Source organism: Chanos chanos, chromosome 2 (genome assembly GCF_902362185.1).
Source record: "Chanos chanos chromosome 2, fChaCha1.1, whole genome shotgun sequence".
Classification (NCBI taxonomy): Eukaryota; Metazoa; Chordata; class Actinopteri; order Gonorynchiformes; family Chanidae; genus Chanos; species Chanos chanos.
This window is the reverse complement of record NC_044496.1, coordinates 31,483,933-31,501,871: the sequence shown is the minus strand read 5'-3', so window position 1 is coordinate 31,501,871 and position 17,939 is coordinate 31,483,933. Positions and strand designations below refer to the sequence as shown.

At 41.7% G+C, this 17,939-nt stretch overlaps 1 protein-coding gene across 1 annotated transcript in view; it reads right to left on the bottom strand.

Moving 5' to 3' along the window:
• dock4a (dedicator of cytokinesis 4a) overlaps positions 1-17,939 on the bottom strand; it is a 61,557-nt gene that overhangs the window by 29,114 nt on the left and 14,504 nt on the right. The window contains exons 13-20 of the mRNA XM_030765241.1: positions 15,575-15,700; positions 5,395-5,519; positions 5,132-5,294; positions 4,395-4,501; positions 4,125-4,281; positions 2,547-2,644; positions 2,314-2,397; positions 1,460-1,560 (exon numbers count right to left, since the gene is read on the bottom strand). Of these exons, the coding sequence (XP_030621101.1) occupies positions 1,460-1,560; positions 2,314-2,397; positions 2,547-2,644; positions 4,125-4,281; positions 4,395-4,501; positions 5,132-5,294; positions 5,395-5,519; positions 15,575-15,700 (961 nt within the window). The remainder of the gene's footprint in view (positions 1-1,459; positions 1,561-2,313; positions 2,398-2,546; positions 2,645-4,124; positions 4,282-4,394; positions 4,502-5,131; positions 5,295-5,394; positions 5,520-15,574; positions 15,701-17,939) is intronic.

Here is a 17,939-nt window from a genome sequence, read left to right as displayed (position 1 = left end):
ACACACACACACACACACACACCCACACACACACACACACACACACCTCAAAGTCTTCACAGCATATCGCATACACATACATACATTTTTATCAAAACAGCTTCACTTACATACACAGCAACAACAGTCAGAGAAGGTAATGACAGAGGTAGAGAGAGAGGAAAGAGAGAGTGGAAGGATGGGAGGAAAATATGTGGAGGAGCAGAAAAAAAACATGAGTGACACTGAGTTGGAGTAGAGAGAGACATAAAAGAATAAAGATAAAATAAAGGGAGAGAACTGGATAAAAAGGGCACAGTGCAAGTCGAAGTGAGTGTAAGTAGGATGAAAGAAAGAGAAACTGATAGAACAAAAGAGAATCAGAAAGCAATGCTGGAAGGAAGAAACAAAAGAACAAAAAACAAGCTGAAAGAATTTGGTGGAAAAAAGACTGAACCAAGATGCAAGGATGAGAAATAAGGACAGACACATACACGCACACACACACACCACCTCAGCCTCCAGACACATGTACAATACAGATCCACATGTATCATGTCAAAAGACAGTGTGACGGGTTTTGGGAGGGAAAGAGAGTATGTAGCAGGTTTTGGGAGAGAAAGAGAGTGTGAGGCTATTTACAGCCCTGCCTGTTCTGTGTGAGTAAACACCACTGGGATCAGACATCAAGCTTCACTCACATTCAACCATTCATCAGGAAATGGAAAAACCCAACAAAAAAACACACACAACACACAAATCAAATACACCATGTCCCATCGTAATTGTTCTAAAGCAGGGGTGTCAAAATCCGGTCCTGGAGGGCCAGGGTCCTGCTGATTTTTGTTTCCACCTCTTAGTTACCTGTTGATTTTCACCTTGAAAACAGGTGTGGACACTCTTCAGCCAATCAGGGATTCTATTTAGTTGGTCCTCAAGAAAAATACCAGGACCATGGCCCTCCAGGACTGGATTTTGACACCTGTGTTCTAAAGGATCTGATATTAGAACATAGCACACAGTGAGGTCAATAAACTGTTCTGTGGGATCATTTTGAACATTACAAACATGCGGTAAACCACTTTTAAAAATATATTTAAAGAGTGAGAGAAAGCATCATAAGATAATCTTAATGCTTAATTTTTTTTCTTTTCTTTCTCTTTTTTTTTGATCAGTTGAGGTCTTATAGCAGGCCTAGACATTGTACAGAATCCTGTGGAGGACAACCCATTGTCTTTTACGTGTGGCTTTGAAAGTTTGGCAACACTCTGCATGGCAACTAGAGGGCAATATGTAGTCTTATAACAGTGTGAGGTGAAACAGAGGGAGACTGACAGAAATGTAGTTTATGTAGCACTGTGTGAGGTGAAAAAGAGTGGGGGTTGAAGGAATCTTTGTTTGTATAGTGAGGTGGTATAGAACGGGACATAGGGAAATGTAGTTTTTATAAAGCTGATATTCATGCGTTCTACAGTCTTACCTGTATGACAGAGCACCTGCAAAGTGATTCTCAATGTACTTGTCCATGACTGGCCCGAAATGCTGAAACTTACTGTTCTGCAGTAAATTTATTATATATACCTAGAGAAAAAACAGGATCATACAAGGTCCACATATCAACTTCAGGAATAAATTACTGAAGTTTTAATATGACAAAAAATAAATGATCAATGTTGATTATTTGCCTAAGAAATACACAAGTCAGATTAAACAGCAGCATAAACCCTTTTCCACATTTACCTCATTCCAGAACACAGCCTCCACTAATTCCACTAAAACTAATCATTACATCATTAAAACAGTTACTATGGAATTCTGAGTTAGTGGAACACACTGGTTTTTAATGACCACTTAAAAAAAAGAAGATAGTGTTAGAGGGAACCGATTCCCTAAAAAAATCCCTGTGGTTGGATTAAAATGAAACATTTCTTATTTTTTATATGACACAGACTTGGCATTTGAATGAGTCTTTATGCTAATATAGCAATTCTCAACTCCAGTCCTGGGGGCCCACTGTCCTGCACGTCTTTCTTTTAACTCAGGACCGACACACCTGATTCCACTGATCAATTAATCATCAAGCCTTTGATTAGGTCAACAGCTGTGATATAATGAAGAGTTAAAACAAAGACGTGCAGGACAGTGGGCTCCCAGGGCTGGAGTTGAGAATCACTGTGCTAATACACATGAAAAGCCAGGTCTGTCTGTAAGCCAGGGACACAGGTTGTCTAAGGGCAGCATTTTGTTACGGGGTCATTTCCACAGTTCTTTTCTTTAGTGTATTTCTGCTATCTCAGCAGGGCTGAACAATAAGAAACTGTCATCAGTACGTACCAGGCAATCAAAAACCTTAAGTCCATATCTCTGAGGGCTTTCATCCAGAATGCCAAACAGGGCATCCAGCGTGTCGTGAAGAAACTGTAATGGTAACAGAATTAGAACAAAAGTTGAGAACAAACACAGGAGCCTGACAACCTTAACCATGGACTCACCTAAAACAACATGTGATGGGCTCACCTAAACCAACACATGATAGACTCACCTAAACCAACATGTGATGCGCTCACCTTAACAATCTCAGTGCCATCGGTGGTCTTTAGTTTGGACAGATTATCACTGATTTTCTCTGGCTGGGCACTCCACTTCAGAAAGTCCAGAATGTCACCTGGAGATGGCAGGTTAGATTAACAATAGGCAGATTAACAATACAGGAGCTCCACACAGTGAACTCAACTCAAGGTGTCTTTGCCCAAGAAGTCTTCATTCATGCAGTCTGGCAACTGACTGCATGTCATGGCAATTTCATTCTGAATACGCTTAAATCTTTTACGTGGATAAGTGTTACAATGAACAGCACAATCCTTAAAAAAACATATCCAATACTGATTTTTTTAATGAACTCACATACATTATGTGTGCCCTACATGTATTATTACTTGTTCATTAATCTAACAATATAAAAGACGTGAATCTATTTTGTAAACACAAACTTGCACCTGTGCCAGCTATTTTAGTATTATGAAGAATGCTGTGTGTCAGTGGCATCCTACACTAAACAAATATCCGGTAAGACCCAGTAAGTTTGTCCCTATGAGCCCTGTTACTGTAAAAAAAAAAAGCTGCTCCACACATACACTGCAAAAAAAAAGCAGCCCCACACATACACTGCAAAAAAAAAGCTCCACACATACACTGCAAAAAAAAAAACAGCAGCTCAACACATACGCTGTAAAAAACAGCAGCTCCACACATACACTGCAAAAAAACAGCAGCTCCATACAGATGCTATAAAAAAAACAGCAGTTCCACACATACACTGCAAACCCCCCCCCCCCCAAAAAAACCCAGCATCTCCACACATACACTGCAAAAAAACAACAGCTCCTCACATATGCCGTGGAAAAAAAAACAACAACTCCACACATACGCTGTAAAAAAAAAAAAACAGCAGCTCCACACATACACTGTATAAAAAAACAACACAAAAAACCCCAGCAGTTCCACACATACACTGTAAAAAAAAACAAAAAAAAACAGCAGCTCCACACATACACTGTAAACCCCCCCCCCCCCCCCCAAAAAACCCAGCATCTCCACACATACACTGTAAAAAAAAACGGCAGCTCCACACACACACTGTAGAGAAAAAAAAAGCAGCTCTACACGTACGCTGTAAAAAAATCACCGGCTCCATACACACTGTATAAGGAACAGAGTCACTGATCTGCTCTGAACACTAATGGTGTCATGTTCAGTTCTCAGCAGAGTAGTAAATTCACCGGGCGACCTCCAAGGTCAACACAGGCAGGTGTGTGAGGACCCTACGGGGGTGCCGCCTGTTTGATGTCATGTTTATTCACCCTTGAACTCAAACTGATGGACAGCTCCATAAACAGGTCATTCTGTGTGACATACTACAGCTCTATCTTCCAGTTTGTTTCTCTGTGCTACTGTGAAAGCTGAGAGACGCATATTAAAATGGTGGTGTGTGGAATCAGCTGCAGCAGCAAGGGCTTTTCTGAAAACCAAAGTAATGGTAAAGTCAGTCAAACTGGGGTGTTATTATTTGAGCTAGCATATTTTTCAACTAATTATGATCTCTGAACAACTCTGTGCTTTCTGAGCAATGCAGAGTGTTTGCCCACCATTCTGAGTGAATTTTGTGGAGCACAGGTAGGAGATGATCCAGAAGGACTCTTTGCTATTTTTCACTGTCTGGTTGTTCCCTGTCTGCAGACGCAACTTTGAGAAGGGCAGGTTGAGGTAGCGAGATGTTTCCTGTAGGTTAGTGGTCTCCTCACACTGTTAGAAAGGAAACACAAGATAATGAGAAGAGATAAAAAAGACAAAGTGACAAAAAGTTATAAAATATATATATATAAATTTGTGCATTGGTATCTTATGCCAAACATGACCTTATGTACGATGAGCTCGTGGGTCCCGTCAGGCAAAGTTCTCCCATCATCCTGCATCAGAGGCACAAACGAAAACCCAAACAGCTTCTTCTCCCCTTTCTCCTTTGCTATGGAAAACAAAGACAAAACTGCTCATTAAAACTGACTGCAGTCAGTGCAGGCACTGCTGTTGTTATGTATGGCTAGTCTAGTTAGTACAGTAGATTCTATCACAGAAGTCAGCCCTTCATGTGCTAGTGTGGTTTATAGTGCATCTATGGAAGAAACCCAGCATTCAGTTTAATTCCATGAGCAGAAAAGAACCAAAAACACGTTTACATGGTCAACTCTGGAATATCTAGAAGTCAACATTAAAATGTTACAGCATCTTAAATCAAAACCACTTTGTAAATGAGTGGATTATATACTTGAAAAAAATTACTTGATCAAAAAAACATTGCATGTCTTTATCTAACTATATCCATAAATAGCTGTATTTCTGTAATATTTTTAAGGGAATGTGAGTTCTCCTCTAGATTTGGCTCGAATATATTAATGTTAATATTATGAGGCTGGTATTGGATAGACTGTGAGTGTCTTACTAGAACAGTGTCTGAATAATAATATAATAATGTAAAGATATAACAATTTAATAATATAAAAATGTAATAATATAATAATATAAGAATATAAAAATAGAAGAATATACTTATATTTCAGGTTGGCATTGGACCAAGAAGTGTGAGGGAGTGTCTTACTGGAGCAGTGTCTGAATTCGAAGCGGAGGTGTGTGCCATGGAACATGTCCAGAGGGATGGGCAGTTTGATGAGTTCAGCCCAGCGGGGGCTGTTACTGTGATATAAAACCAGAGAGTGGTACTGGTCCACACCCGGCTCACCTGAGCCTGCACACACCAAACCCTGCCAGGCAGAGTTCAACAGGTAAACCACCCAGTCAGCCTCTCAACACCACACACTAAAGCTGTCACCGGGGTTCTAGGTCTCCAGCAGTCCACAATACCTTGAGAATTTGGCCATCTCCATCCAGCAGGTACATGGCTATCTCCACATTTCGGGCAACACTTTTCCCCCCTTTCTCAAATTCTCCTCTCTCCAAGGTCAGGTACAGGTCATTCCTCGTTTCACCTGCACGTCACACACACACAAACAGCCAGTTCATCACAGTCTGAAGTTTAATTAAGACAAATATAAATAACATACCTAAAGTACCAATAATCAGTACTGTATAACAAGAGAAGAATTCACTATGAACTCTGTAATCTAGAGAATGATCATATTTTACAGTGTTAGTCTGGGTTTAGTCCACACAAAAAATCCCACTGATTATCAGAGGCATGCCCGTAACCAGCTATGAGGTCACCAAGGTCTGGACCTCGGTAATTTTTTCGAGCTAAACATAAAATTTGAGGCTGGATACAACTGGATAAAAAAACTGTGGATGAGAAGTTCTCCTCTGAGATGAGTACATGTTTACTTCAGTTTAGAATTGTTATGTAGTGTCCGCTGTGTGTGAGAGTTGCGAGAGAGAGGACGAGCGCAGCCTCTCATCATCAGCACTAAATGGCAATAAAATCATAAATGAAATATTGTGTGAAGTTTCTTTTAATCATTTTGGCAAGTAACTGTATAACAAACGGAATAATGCATAGACCGGCAGACTATACATTATTCCTTACATAATGACGTTAGTGTGACGCACAAAGTGTTGTCACATTTGTTTGTGTAGTGTTTATTTAATTTATTTGCTGTTCTCTCTGTTGTGCATTCTGTTGTGTGATTTTAGTCATTTCTCTTTTTTAAGCTTTAAAGACTGTACGATACACAATATATATATTTATATTTATATATATATATAAAAAAACAATTTATACATATAATAATATCTCTACATACCTATATATGTGTAAGAATAAGATGATTTTCTATATTTTAATGTTAAATAAAGAGAAGGAGAACGCCTGAGAGAACAGCCGCGTCTTCTCCCTCCGCTCACTTTTCCTGTTTTAACAGGTTTTAATATCTACAATAGTCCTCACTTCCGGGACCTGTTACATTAGCTTGTGATGGTGTTACTCTTAAGCATTTTTCTTTTATTTTTATAGGTAGCTAAAGTTATAAATAACCTTAGCTTAATTATCATGCTTCATACTGTAGACCTATGTATTTTGATGCTCCAGATAATTTTGCTATGATTTATTATTCATTCAGCAATGCATATTAATATGAAAGCTCCACACCCACCTTACAGTAAACTTTCAAGACAATGATATTGAGCATGATGGCACTGAGGGTGGCATCCTCGGTACAGCGCTCTCTAGTACTTTCTTTGTTTTTATTTATTCTGTGTGTGTTCGGTTACTCAAACCTGATTACTTTCACCAGAGAAGAACTGTTTAACATACGACAGTCCATTCCAGATCGTTTTTCACCAGTTTTCACAAACATGGACAGTTTTTGGGAGATACTAGTCGGAGGAACAGCGGCTCTGTGGGGGATGTGGAAAAGACACAGATGGGGGAAAGGCGCCGGTGCAAAGGTGAAGCTTCAACAGCGGGGATTTCGAACTGTGCTCCCATCGATTCAACTGGTGAATCTCCGTTCCTTGCCCAACAACATGGACGAGCTGCTTCTCCTCAGCAAGACAAACAAGGAGTTTGCACGTTCTGCTGCCCTCTGTTTCACTGAAACCTGGTTCAGCAAATCCATCCCCGACCGTGGACTACATCTGCCGGGTTTCCATCTACACCGAGCGGATCGTGTAATGGAGCCATCAGGGAAAACGAAAGGCGGCGGAATTTGCTTCTACATCAATGAAAACTGGTGCAAAGATGTCACAGTGCTAAGCAAATACTGCAGCCCGAACTTGGAGACATTGTTCCTAAACTGCAAGCCTTTTTATTCTCCGCGTGAGTTTTCCTCATTCATCTTAGTCGGTGTTTACATGCCACCTCAGGCCAGCGCGACTGACACACTGCAAACCCTGGCTGAACAGATAACCGGCTTGGAACAAAAATACGCGGACTCGCTCTTCATAATCCTTGGGGACTTTAACAGAGCGAAATTAAACCACAAACTACCAAAATGTAGACAGCATATTAATTGTCCCACCAGGGATAATAACACACTGGACCACTGCTACACAGTTCTTAAAGATGTATATCATTCTGTTCCCTGGGCAGCTTTGGGGCGGCTTCACCCGATCACTGCTTGGTTCATCTTATTCCCACCTACAGGCAGAAACTAAAATCTGCAAAGCCTGTGGTCAAAACCGTGAAGAAATGGACCCGCGAGGCAAAGCAGGAACTACAAGACTGTTTTGACTGCACTGATTGGAGTGTTTCTGAAGCCATGGTTCTCAGCCAAACTAGCACAGCTTCATCAGGCCAAGGCAGAAGCTTACAGAAGTGGGGACAGAGCCCTTTACAAGCAGGCCAGAAACCTACTGACAAAAGAGATCAGAGTGGCTAAAAGAAGCTACACTGAAAAGCTGAAAAGTAGGTTTTCAACCAACGACCCTGCATCAGTGTGGAGAGGCCTGCAAGACATCACAAACTAAAGAAGACCATTTCAGCCTGCTGAGGCAAACAAAGACCTGGCCGACAACCTGAATGCCTTTTACCGCAGGTTTGAGAGGGACAAATTCACACCCCCCACACACTCCAGCTCAACGACAGTAGCCCCCATCACACCTCTGGCAACCCCCCTACCCTCACTCTCTGATTCTCAGGCTGCACTCAAGATATGTGAGGAGGATGTGAGCCGGCTCTTCCTGAGACAGAAGACCAGGAAAGCACCGGGTCCAGACAGTGTCTCTCCCTCCTGTCTAAAAGCCTGGCTGACCAACTGGCTCCAGTCTTCACACGGATCTTCAAAAGATCCCTGGAGCTGTGTGAAGTCCCCTCCTGCTCCAAACGTTCTACCATCATCCCAATCCCGAAGAAACCCTCTATCAAAGAACTGATCGACTACACGCCGGTAGCTTTGACATCTTGTGGTCATGAAGTCCTCTGAACGACTGGTGTTGTCCCACCTGAAGAATGTCACAGGACACCTGCTGGACACCCTGCAGTTTGCCTACCAGGCAAAGAGGTCAGAGAATGACGCAGTCAAAATGGGACTGCACTACATCCTGCAACATCTTGACTGCCCAGGGACATATGCAAGGATCCTGTTTGTGGACTTCAGCTCAGCGTTTAACACCATCATCCCAGAAATCCCCTCCTCTTAACTCTCCCAGCTCAATGTATCCCCTGCCATCTGTCAGTGGATCACAAGCTTAATGACAGGCAGGAAACAGCAAGTGAACTTGGGGAAAGTCACCTCTGGCATCGGACAGTTAGCACTGGTGCTCCCCAGGGATGTGTCCTCTCCCAACTGCTCCTCTCCCTCTACACCAACGACTGCATCTCCAAGGACCCGGCTATTGAACTCCTGAAGTTTGCAGACGACACTACAGTCATCGGACTCATCCAAGATGGTGACACACATCATACTTCCATTCCCATTCTCATATGTGATGCATATTACCGTAATTTCCGGACTATAAGCCGCTACTTTTTTCCCACGCTTTGAACCTCGCGGCTTAAACAATGAAGCGGCTAATTTATGGATTTTTCCCGGTTTCACAAGCTTCATGCCGCCAAAAAACTGAGCTCCGTAACATTAGACCAATGAAATTGCCAAACGGGTTATGGTGAACCAATGAAACTCTTTACATTAAATCGAGCGCGCTCCCACTGAATCATTCTGATTAAGGTAGTCATTTTGTCATGTACACGCCCTTATCATGGGAAAGACACGGACAAAATGCATATGATGCAGCTTTCAAGTTGAAGGCGATCGATCTGGCTGCTGGAAAAGGAAATAGAGCTGCTGCACGGGAGTTTGGCCTTAATGAGTCGATGATAAGACGTTGGAAACAGCAGCGTGAGGAACTGACTCAGTGCAAAAAGACAACAAAAGCTTTCAGAGGGAAGAAAAGCAGATGGCACGAACTAGAAAATGAGCTCGAAGACTGGGTCAACGCACAGAGAGCAGACGGCCGAGGTGTTTCAACTGTGCAGATCCGACTGAATACCAAAACAATCACCACCGCAATGAAGTTTGAGGATTTTAGAGGTGGACCATCGTCGTGTCTCAGATTTATGAGACGTAAAGGCCTGTCCATCAGGGCACGGACGACTCTGTGTCAGCAGCTCCCTCCCGACTACGAGGAAAAAGTTTCAAACTTCCGCAAATTCACTCATGCAAACATAGCGGAGCTTTCCATCGGCCCGCACGACATCATAAATATTCTTGGTAGGCTACTGTTTTGTTACGAGCCGTGTTACAGGCACGGTCTTTCGTTAAAGCCTGTGTAAAGTTCATTTGTTTCAATGTAGGCACCTGCGGCTTATAGACATGTGCGGCGTATTTATGTTCAAAATAAATATTTTTTTAAAATTCAGTGGGTGTGGCTTATATTTAGGTGCGCTTAATAGTCCGGAAATTACGGTACTTCTTTTGTCTTGTCTTGTTTTGTTTTGTTTCACTGCACTACCCTCATACATGTGCACATTACCATTGTTCATGTACTTTCTGCTACTTAATGCACATTACTGTTGTTGTTTGCACTTCCACACCCATTTTATGTATATTGATGTCTCATATTGTCTGTATATTGCTTGCATATTGTGTACTCTGGTCTGTAAATAACATGTCATTGTCTGTATATGCCTGTAGTACTAAAGAGACACCATCGGCTGGAACCAAATTCCTTGTGTTAACATACCTGGCCGATAAATCTGATTCTGATTCTGATAATTTATTGTGTATTGCCTCTAATCTACATTGTGTGAGCTATTGGACACCTGAATTGGACTGGGCTCTGTGCAATAACTGAACCACTGGACTCTTGTAATAATGGTTCAAGGAGTACTTTGCTATCTATCTATCTATCTATCTATCTATCTATCTATCTATCTATCTATCTATCTATCTATCTATCTATCTATCTATGTGTCTGTCTGTCTGTCTGTCTATGATGAGTCTAATTTAACAATGCCTGTCCCCACAGAAAACGAGCAGCACAGAGCACAGCAGAAATGCCAAAAGGGTTAAAACAGCATGCTTTAAATATCTTTCTGACAAAGAAACCCAATTTAAAATGGCATCATGAAGAAGAGATGGGTAAAGAGGAAGGGAGCCAGCAGTAGAGAATGGAGGAGGACAGAGAGCAAATGGACAGAGAGGTGGAATACAGCAGGGAGGAGGAGAACATAGAGGAGGAGGACAGAGAGCAGAGGGACAGAGAGGTGGAATACAGAAGGGAGGAGGAGAACACAGAGGAGGAGGACAGAGAGCAGAGGAGGAGGACAGAGAGGTGGAATACAGCAGGGAGGAGGAGAACATAGAGGAGGAGGACAGAGAGCAGAGGGACAGAGAGGTGGAATACAGCAGGGAGGAGGAGAACATAGAGGAGTGCAGAGGCTTCACTCTACATCCCTTTGACCCTGTGAGGATGAAAAATAAAATCGTTCAGGGTGAGGCACTTACAGATGTAGACAATTTATGTTTGTTTCAAAATAGATGGGTAGCACCAGAACAGCATAGCTTTCCCCATCGGGCATTTGGAGGAAAGCACTCAAGTACAATGTCCAGTGGGAGAAAAATATGAATGGCTCCACTACTCACCGTATTAGGATTCAGCTCACTGTGCTAACTGCCTCAGTTTTAATAGGTTAAAGGGTTCAAACTGTAGTTTTCTTACAAAGGGTTTCACTGAGAACGCTGTTGGTGAAAAGAGAGGCATCATTCCAAGGCATAGCCAAACAGAAGGACACCAAAGAGCTACTGAATTGGCAGAAAACTTCATGTCTGTTGTCCAAGGGAAAAAAGGACATTAGCTCAGTTATCAGCCAGAAATATAATGAGAAGGTCATCATCAACCGTAACAGTTTACTGTCTATTACTGGCATAATTGTGTCTTGTGTTTTGGCCTGCGAAATGTGGCATCCGGGGGACCTAGGAGGGGGATAGTGAAAATGGAAACTTCACCTACTTTGTTAATTGGAAATCATAATTTGACATGACCCTAAAGCAACATGTGCAGACTGCTCCCAAGAATGCAATGTACCTATCCCCCAAGATTCAGAATGAGCTAATAGAATGCTGTGCAGAGGAAGTCAGAGAGAACCCGATTAACAAAATACAGGCAGCTCAGCACTTTTCTCTGTTAGCTGATGAGTCCATGGAGGAAGAACGTCAATGAGGAGGAAGAAAACATAAAGATAAGAGAGGATTTTCTCGGTTTCTGTCCTTTGCCTCGTCAAGATGCAGCAACAATTACCTCTGTCATTCTTGGCCAGCTGACACAGCGGGGCCTTCAGACAACTTTCCTAAGGAGTCAGGGTTATGATGGGTCTCTACAATGAGTGGAAACATGAGTGGGGTGCAAAAGAGAGTCTGGGAACTGTACCCCAGAGCAATGTACACCCATTGTAGGAGCCATGCGCTCAATGTAGTTGCGGTGCATTGTTGTTCTGACCTCCCTTTAGTGAGAAAAACAATGTCCATCATTAAAAAGATCGCAGCACTCTTCTCAGCCACAGGTGCCAGGAAAGATGCATTGGAGGCAGAAACCAGGACAGAAGGACAGCCAAGAACAGCAGGGATCCCACTGATGTCAGACACTAGATGGGATACCAGAGCAAACACATTGAGTGCTTTTGTGGAGAAGTTCACTGCTACACATTCTGCTTTGGAGACCATGGAGACGGAAAAATCTGCCATCTCTGGAAAGGCCAGTACTCTCCGGCATAGTATGGATTTGAGACCATCATTACAGCTGTAATTGCCAACAAAGTGCTGGGTTACATGCAGCCTGTCACCAAACAGCTGCAGGCTACCAACTTGGATATCCTCACAGCATATGAAGAGGCAAGAATTTTGCGGCAAGTCATAGCCAACCAAAGGAATGAGCAAGGATTCAGGTCATGTTTTCAAAACACCACAGCACTGGCCAACTCAATTGATGTTATCTCAGCAAAGCGCAGAACAGCAGTAAAGCAGATCTGCAAGCCAAACATATCCACAGAATGAGTGGAGTACCACTACCAGATAAATCTTTTCTACACATTGGTAGATCATGTAACTAGTGAGCTGGATGAGAGATTTTCTGAGAGGAATGAACCTGCAATGTCCCTGACCCAGAGACAGTAGGGAAGGAAACAGAATGCTGGTGGCACAAGTTTCAATCTGAAGATGGGTCCCTTCCCACATAAGCATTGGAAACTCTGCAAATAACTCAAATGGCATTCTTTCCCAATATACAGTGTATGCTGAAAATTTTCCTTACGCTTCCAGTGACAACATGTGCATGTGAACGGTCATTCTCTGCCATGCAAAGGCTCAAACCATGGCTCAGATCTACCATGTCTAATGACAGACTCACAGGAGTGGCACTGATGCATGTACATCAAAAAGTCAAATTGGAGAGGGAGAGAGTCCGTAGACAGTGGGATGCCTCTGGCCACAGGAGGATACAGCTAGCCTTCCATGAAAAGGTAATGCACGTTGTGGAGATTAGTAAACCAACATTTTTTCTCTGTTGCCTTTTGCACTGATAATAACCTATGTCTGCCTGAATCTCCTCTTTATTTTGTCATTTCAGTGTGCTGGGGACTGAAGTAACTACAGTCACAGTTTCAAGTCCAGTTCAAGTCACAGACAGAGGGAAGGGTGTGGCCATGCCTGTGCCCATAGAATGTTTGTGTTTTTTTGTGTGCATGTGCCCTACAATGAAAACAAATGAAATTTGTTTCTTGTAAATAGCAACAGGTGTCTTTCTATATATGTAATGTTTATACATACCACACCCCTCACCCTACCCCCAGACCTCACTATTTTCCAAACCTTGGTTACGGCCATGCATATGGCAAGGAGGTTTTGACTGACAGGGAGGTTATTACTATATCGCACAAACCTGAGTGTGAAACCCCTCTGACAGGACAATTAGAGAACTAGAGACGATAGTTTACAAACAGTAGGTTAAAAGGCAGTTCACAGACAGTTAATTAACAATGTGTCCATAGACAGTTAGTCAGTGTACCTCATAGAGGTGTACAGAGACGTCATTATCTGTATATGTATCTGTTCAACAAACAAAATGATCTGTCTCCGTATCTGTAACCGAAAGTGGGCGTGGTTTATACCGGAAGGCAGGTTAAATAGGACAAATGTTGTATTTTCTAACCTAATATCCATTGGCAATGCGATTTTTGTCCTTTCAAAGCGTCAGATTGATTTAATATTGGCATATAATTAATTTGGAAATATATTTCCACATCCTCATACTGTACTTTTCCTCTCTCTCTCTCTCTCTCCCCCTCTCTCTCTCTGCATTTATTTTTATTTTTACAAACTAAGTTTTATGAACTGTCTGAACCCCACCACCGCCCCCACCTCCACCCCTTTAACTGAGAGACACTGAACAATCAGACACTGAAAAAATGCTTTGAAAATAGAAAGATTTTGTTTTGTATTGGAAATAGAAACTATTTACAACAAACTTTTATAGAAAAATATCCTTCAGTTGAATGGAATAATCTTAAATTACAATGTTGCTTCATTCGCAATTCTTGCTGTGTTAACGTTACTGCAGTCACTTTTGAATAATGTGTAGTGAATAATTGTTTTGTTTTAAATGGAGGAAATTAACACATACAGCCAAAAACTACAGGTTCTAAACTTCGTTTTGATGTATAGGTTGCGGGGATAATCCAGCTGCCACATAAGGTCTTTGTCTCACTAGCTCCTGCACCTGACTCGGTATACCTACAGAATATAGAGATCACTTTTCAATAATGTGTAGTAATTAAAAAGGACTGCTTAGTGAAACCAAAGACCTATGCTGCAGACAGAATGGGCATTTTAATCTTATGGCCATATGAATCGATTTGAAGAAACATAGTGGCTAACGCACAGACATGTCAATCATGTTTTTTTTCCCCAAATAATAACGAACAACTTCGGGTAGAAAAAATAACTGTTCCCATTGCATTATAATGTATTTGGTTTCGGTTGCATCCCTAGTACCTCACATCGTGTTTTAGAATTTTACATTCTTTATCGTGATAGTTTTAAAAACAACTCATGTCAAACATACTGAATTGGCTCTATTTCATTAACAACTCATGCTGAACTTTCAAGATCATAAGCCGTATTTCCTTTAGCACACACATAAGAATATTAATAGAAAATATGATGAATATGAAGTTACCCACCAGTTTGAAATCCTCTACAAAGACGGCTGTCTTAAATACAGAAGCTTTTATGAACTGAATATGTCTTCTTTGCTTGCAACTATAGGGAAGGGGGTAGACAGGCCCTTCTAAAGGCACCAAAATGCATTCTTCTGCCCCTACTCCACTGCTCCTCCCAGGGATGGTACTTGTACTTGTACTTGTACATTTACTCCTCTCAGTTTCCCAAACTCAGGCCCTGGCCTGTGTGTGAGGAGTCCAGGCATCCTTATGAGATAAGAGTTTGATTCAGGCTGCACGCCAGCCTGTCTCTCAGTCATTTGCCCTCTTACCCCCTATTCTTAACATCTCCAGCATTTTGACAGAGAAATGCAGACAGTTCGTCAGGGCTGCTCTGACTCCGAACAGAATTTTAACAGCTGAGTGATGCTGTTCAAACTAGGCTTTATGGTTTACAACATCTTGGATAAACTCTGACACCTTTTTTTGCAGGAATGAGCACTAAACTTTGCTCCAACACATACTAAGAAAGACTGTTCTCTTTTGTGAATTGAACTGAGTTGCATTGGCTTCAAAATAAAACTACAGACATTCCACATACTGTGGCCAATTACATGAATTTTGGGTAAAATTCGCTTCACTTTCCACAATGTGTTTTAGTCAGCATCCTTTACATACTCATTAGCATGTAAAAACTTTTATAAACCAAGCAAGACTGCAGTATTGTGTATTTGGCAAGTTGAGAAAAAACTCAGCTATGTGAAAACCTCAGTTACACAATGTCAGGTAAGAGTTCTTACCTGAGTAGAGTAATACTATAAGAAACATTTGGCAATAAGAGAGAGAGAAAGAGAGAGTGAGAGAGAGAGAGAGAAAGCTATCAGAGGTCACACTTTCAATAACAGTTCAGGGATATAAAGCTGCTTGGACATAGCCCACCTGGCATGATGATGTCAGAGAAACCCAGTCTCCTGGTGATGGAGACGTTGCGTGTGAAGAGACGCATGTAGTCCTTACGAATCTGCTCCAAGTCCCCATGAAGGAGCTGGAAAAAGACTGACAAACCTGAAGGCACACAAAAATGGGAAGCCTGCTGTGAAATCCTTGCACATACTTACACCTAATTTTCATCTGGTCAACTCAAATGGACACAAACAAAGAATCCAGCAATAAACATGGCTTGAGAGAAGTTGAAACCCAGCCAATTGAAGTCTTTTGGGTGAACGTACTATAACCATACTACAATCACTATTTCTCATGACCTGTGTTTCATCCATAGTTGTGACTAAAGAAAATGATTTTGACATCACTGTACAAGATTTACATTTTAAAGCCTCAGGCTTTGAAGCCACAACATATTTCAAAAATAATTTAATCATGGATGCAGCATGAGTTCATCCTTCATTCCCACATCCACTGCTTCATTTGGTGGCTGACTTTCATCTCTGCTCCTAACTCTTCATCTCTGCTCCAACAGACAAGGTCCCCAAGCATCCTTTCAGATTTACACAAAAAGATTCAGATTTTCACTGTACTATGACAATGCAAGAGAACTGATTCATACATATTCTGAGCACAATCTCTTTCTGTCTCTGTAGTGCTGTGTGTGTGTGTGTGTGTGTGTGTGTGTGTGTGCGTGTGTGTATATGTGTGTGTGAGTGTGTGTACGTGTGCGTAAGTGCAACTCTGATGCAGTGAAAACATGTGGTAATGGAAGAGAACAAAGAGCAGTGGGGAATACATGGTATTGGTTTCCTCAGGCATTTAGATGAATTAAGAATGGAAATCTGTTTGATAGGAAATAGCTGTACTTGGCGCTTTCTTTCCAAAGCACACTGCTCAGACATTTCCCCAGTGATGCCTGCAAGCAAACACTGATTCTAATGCAATCCCACACAGCACCTCATTAAGTGCACAGCGAAGACAAATACAGGACAAAAAAATACAGTTCTCCTAAAGAAAAATATCATAGAAAAATTGGTTGATAAAATGTCACAACATTGCCTAAAGTGTGTGAGTATCTTCCACAGTCACATGATTGCCTTCTCAAATAGACTCATGAAGAACCCAGTAAGCATGTCATTTCCTTTATTCAGCAATGTGACAAGAGCTGATGTTGGTCAGGTGGTGACAGTATCATGCAGGTGAGAGGTTAGAAAACTGTTCTGCACACAGTAGCAAAGCCAGGCCCCCGTGCCATACAGAGTGGGCCAATACACAGTGTTTAATGAGCAGGTGTCAGAGGAGTCCCAGTTTGTATAGAGTTGCAGAGAAATCTGAATTCATTGCAGAGAGGGAGTAGACACTCATTATTATAGACACCACATTTCTGTCAGTACTCCTGCTGGGACTGTGACTTTTGGCTGCCCTGCTGGCCATTCTGTGTATTGTCATGCCATGTGCTTCTGTTTGTGTTTAGTATTGCTATGTGCTTCTGTTTGTTCCTGTCTACACCTGTCCCCATCCCCCACATGATCTCTATTATTACTTGATCTGTTTCCAACAATAGCCTGTCTTTGTTGCAAACTGTTCTGTGTATTTAAGTCTTGCCCTGTATCTGTTCTATGTCAGATTGTGACCATTTGTTCTCCGTGCCTGTCTGTGTGAGTTTACTCTCTGAGAAATCCGTGTTTACCTTGATCTGTTTTTTGTCTAAAAATTTGGAATTGTTTGCTTTGTGGATATCTGGCTTTGACCTTGGACTGGACTTTGTTTTTGAGATTGCTTCCTGATTTTTTTAATGAGCCTAGTTTTACCTCACTGGGTCTGCAATTGGGTCCTGGCCTGTCAGTCCTCACAATTTTAGACCAGTTTTGCATTCGACCAGATTCTCTTTGTCCAGGCAGTGTTTAGACCGGAGACTAAAAGACTGTCCAGTGTGTCTGTGTGGAGCGATAGATTTTAAATGTACTCATGACACTTAGCACATTTGTAATTCATTATAACCACATATGCATCTAAGCATTGATATGGAATGCTCCCCTACATACAATGTCTGAAACTAGGTCAGTGTCAGATAGCATTGGCTTAACAATAACATGTTATCAATACCATCTTATCAGCACCGACAATAACATGATATCAACGTCATCTTATCACCACTAACGAAAACATGTTATCAACAACAATGTTATTAACACTAACAATAGCATGCTGCTTAGCAATTGGTTTGTCTGCTTATGTTATTGTTACTGTCTATAGGGATTGTAAAAAGCAGCATTGCATTCCTTTAAATCAAACACTCTTCTGCTGCAGGTTTGCAGTTATAGTGAGAGCTACTCCATACCTGTCACCTTTCGCCAAG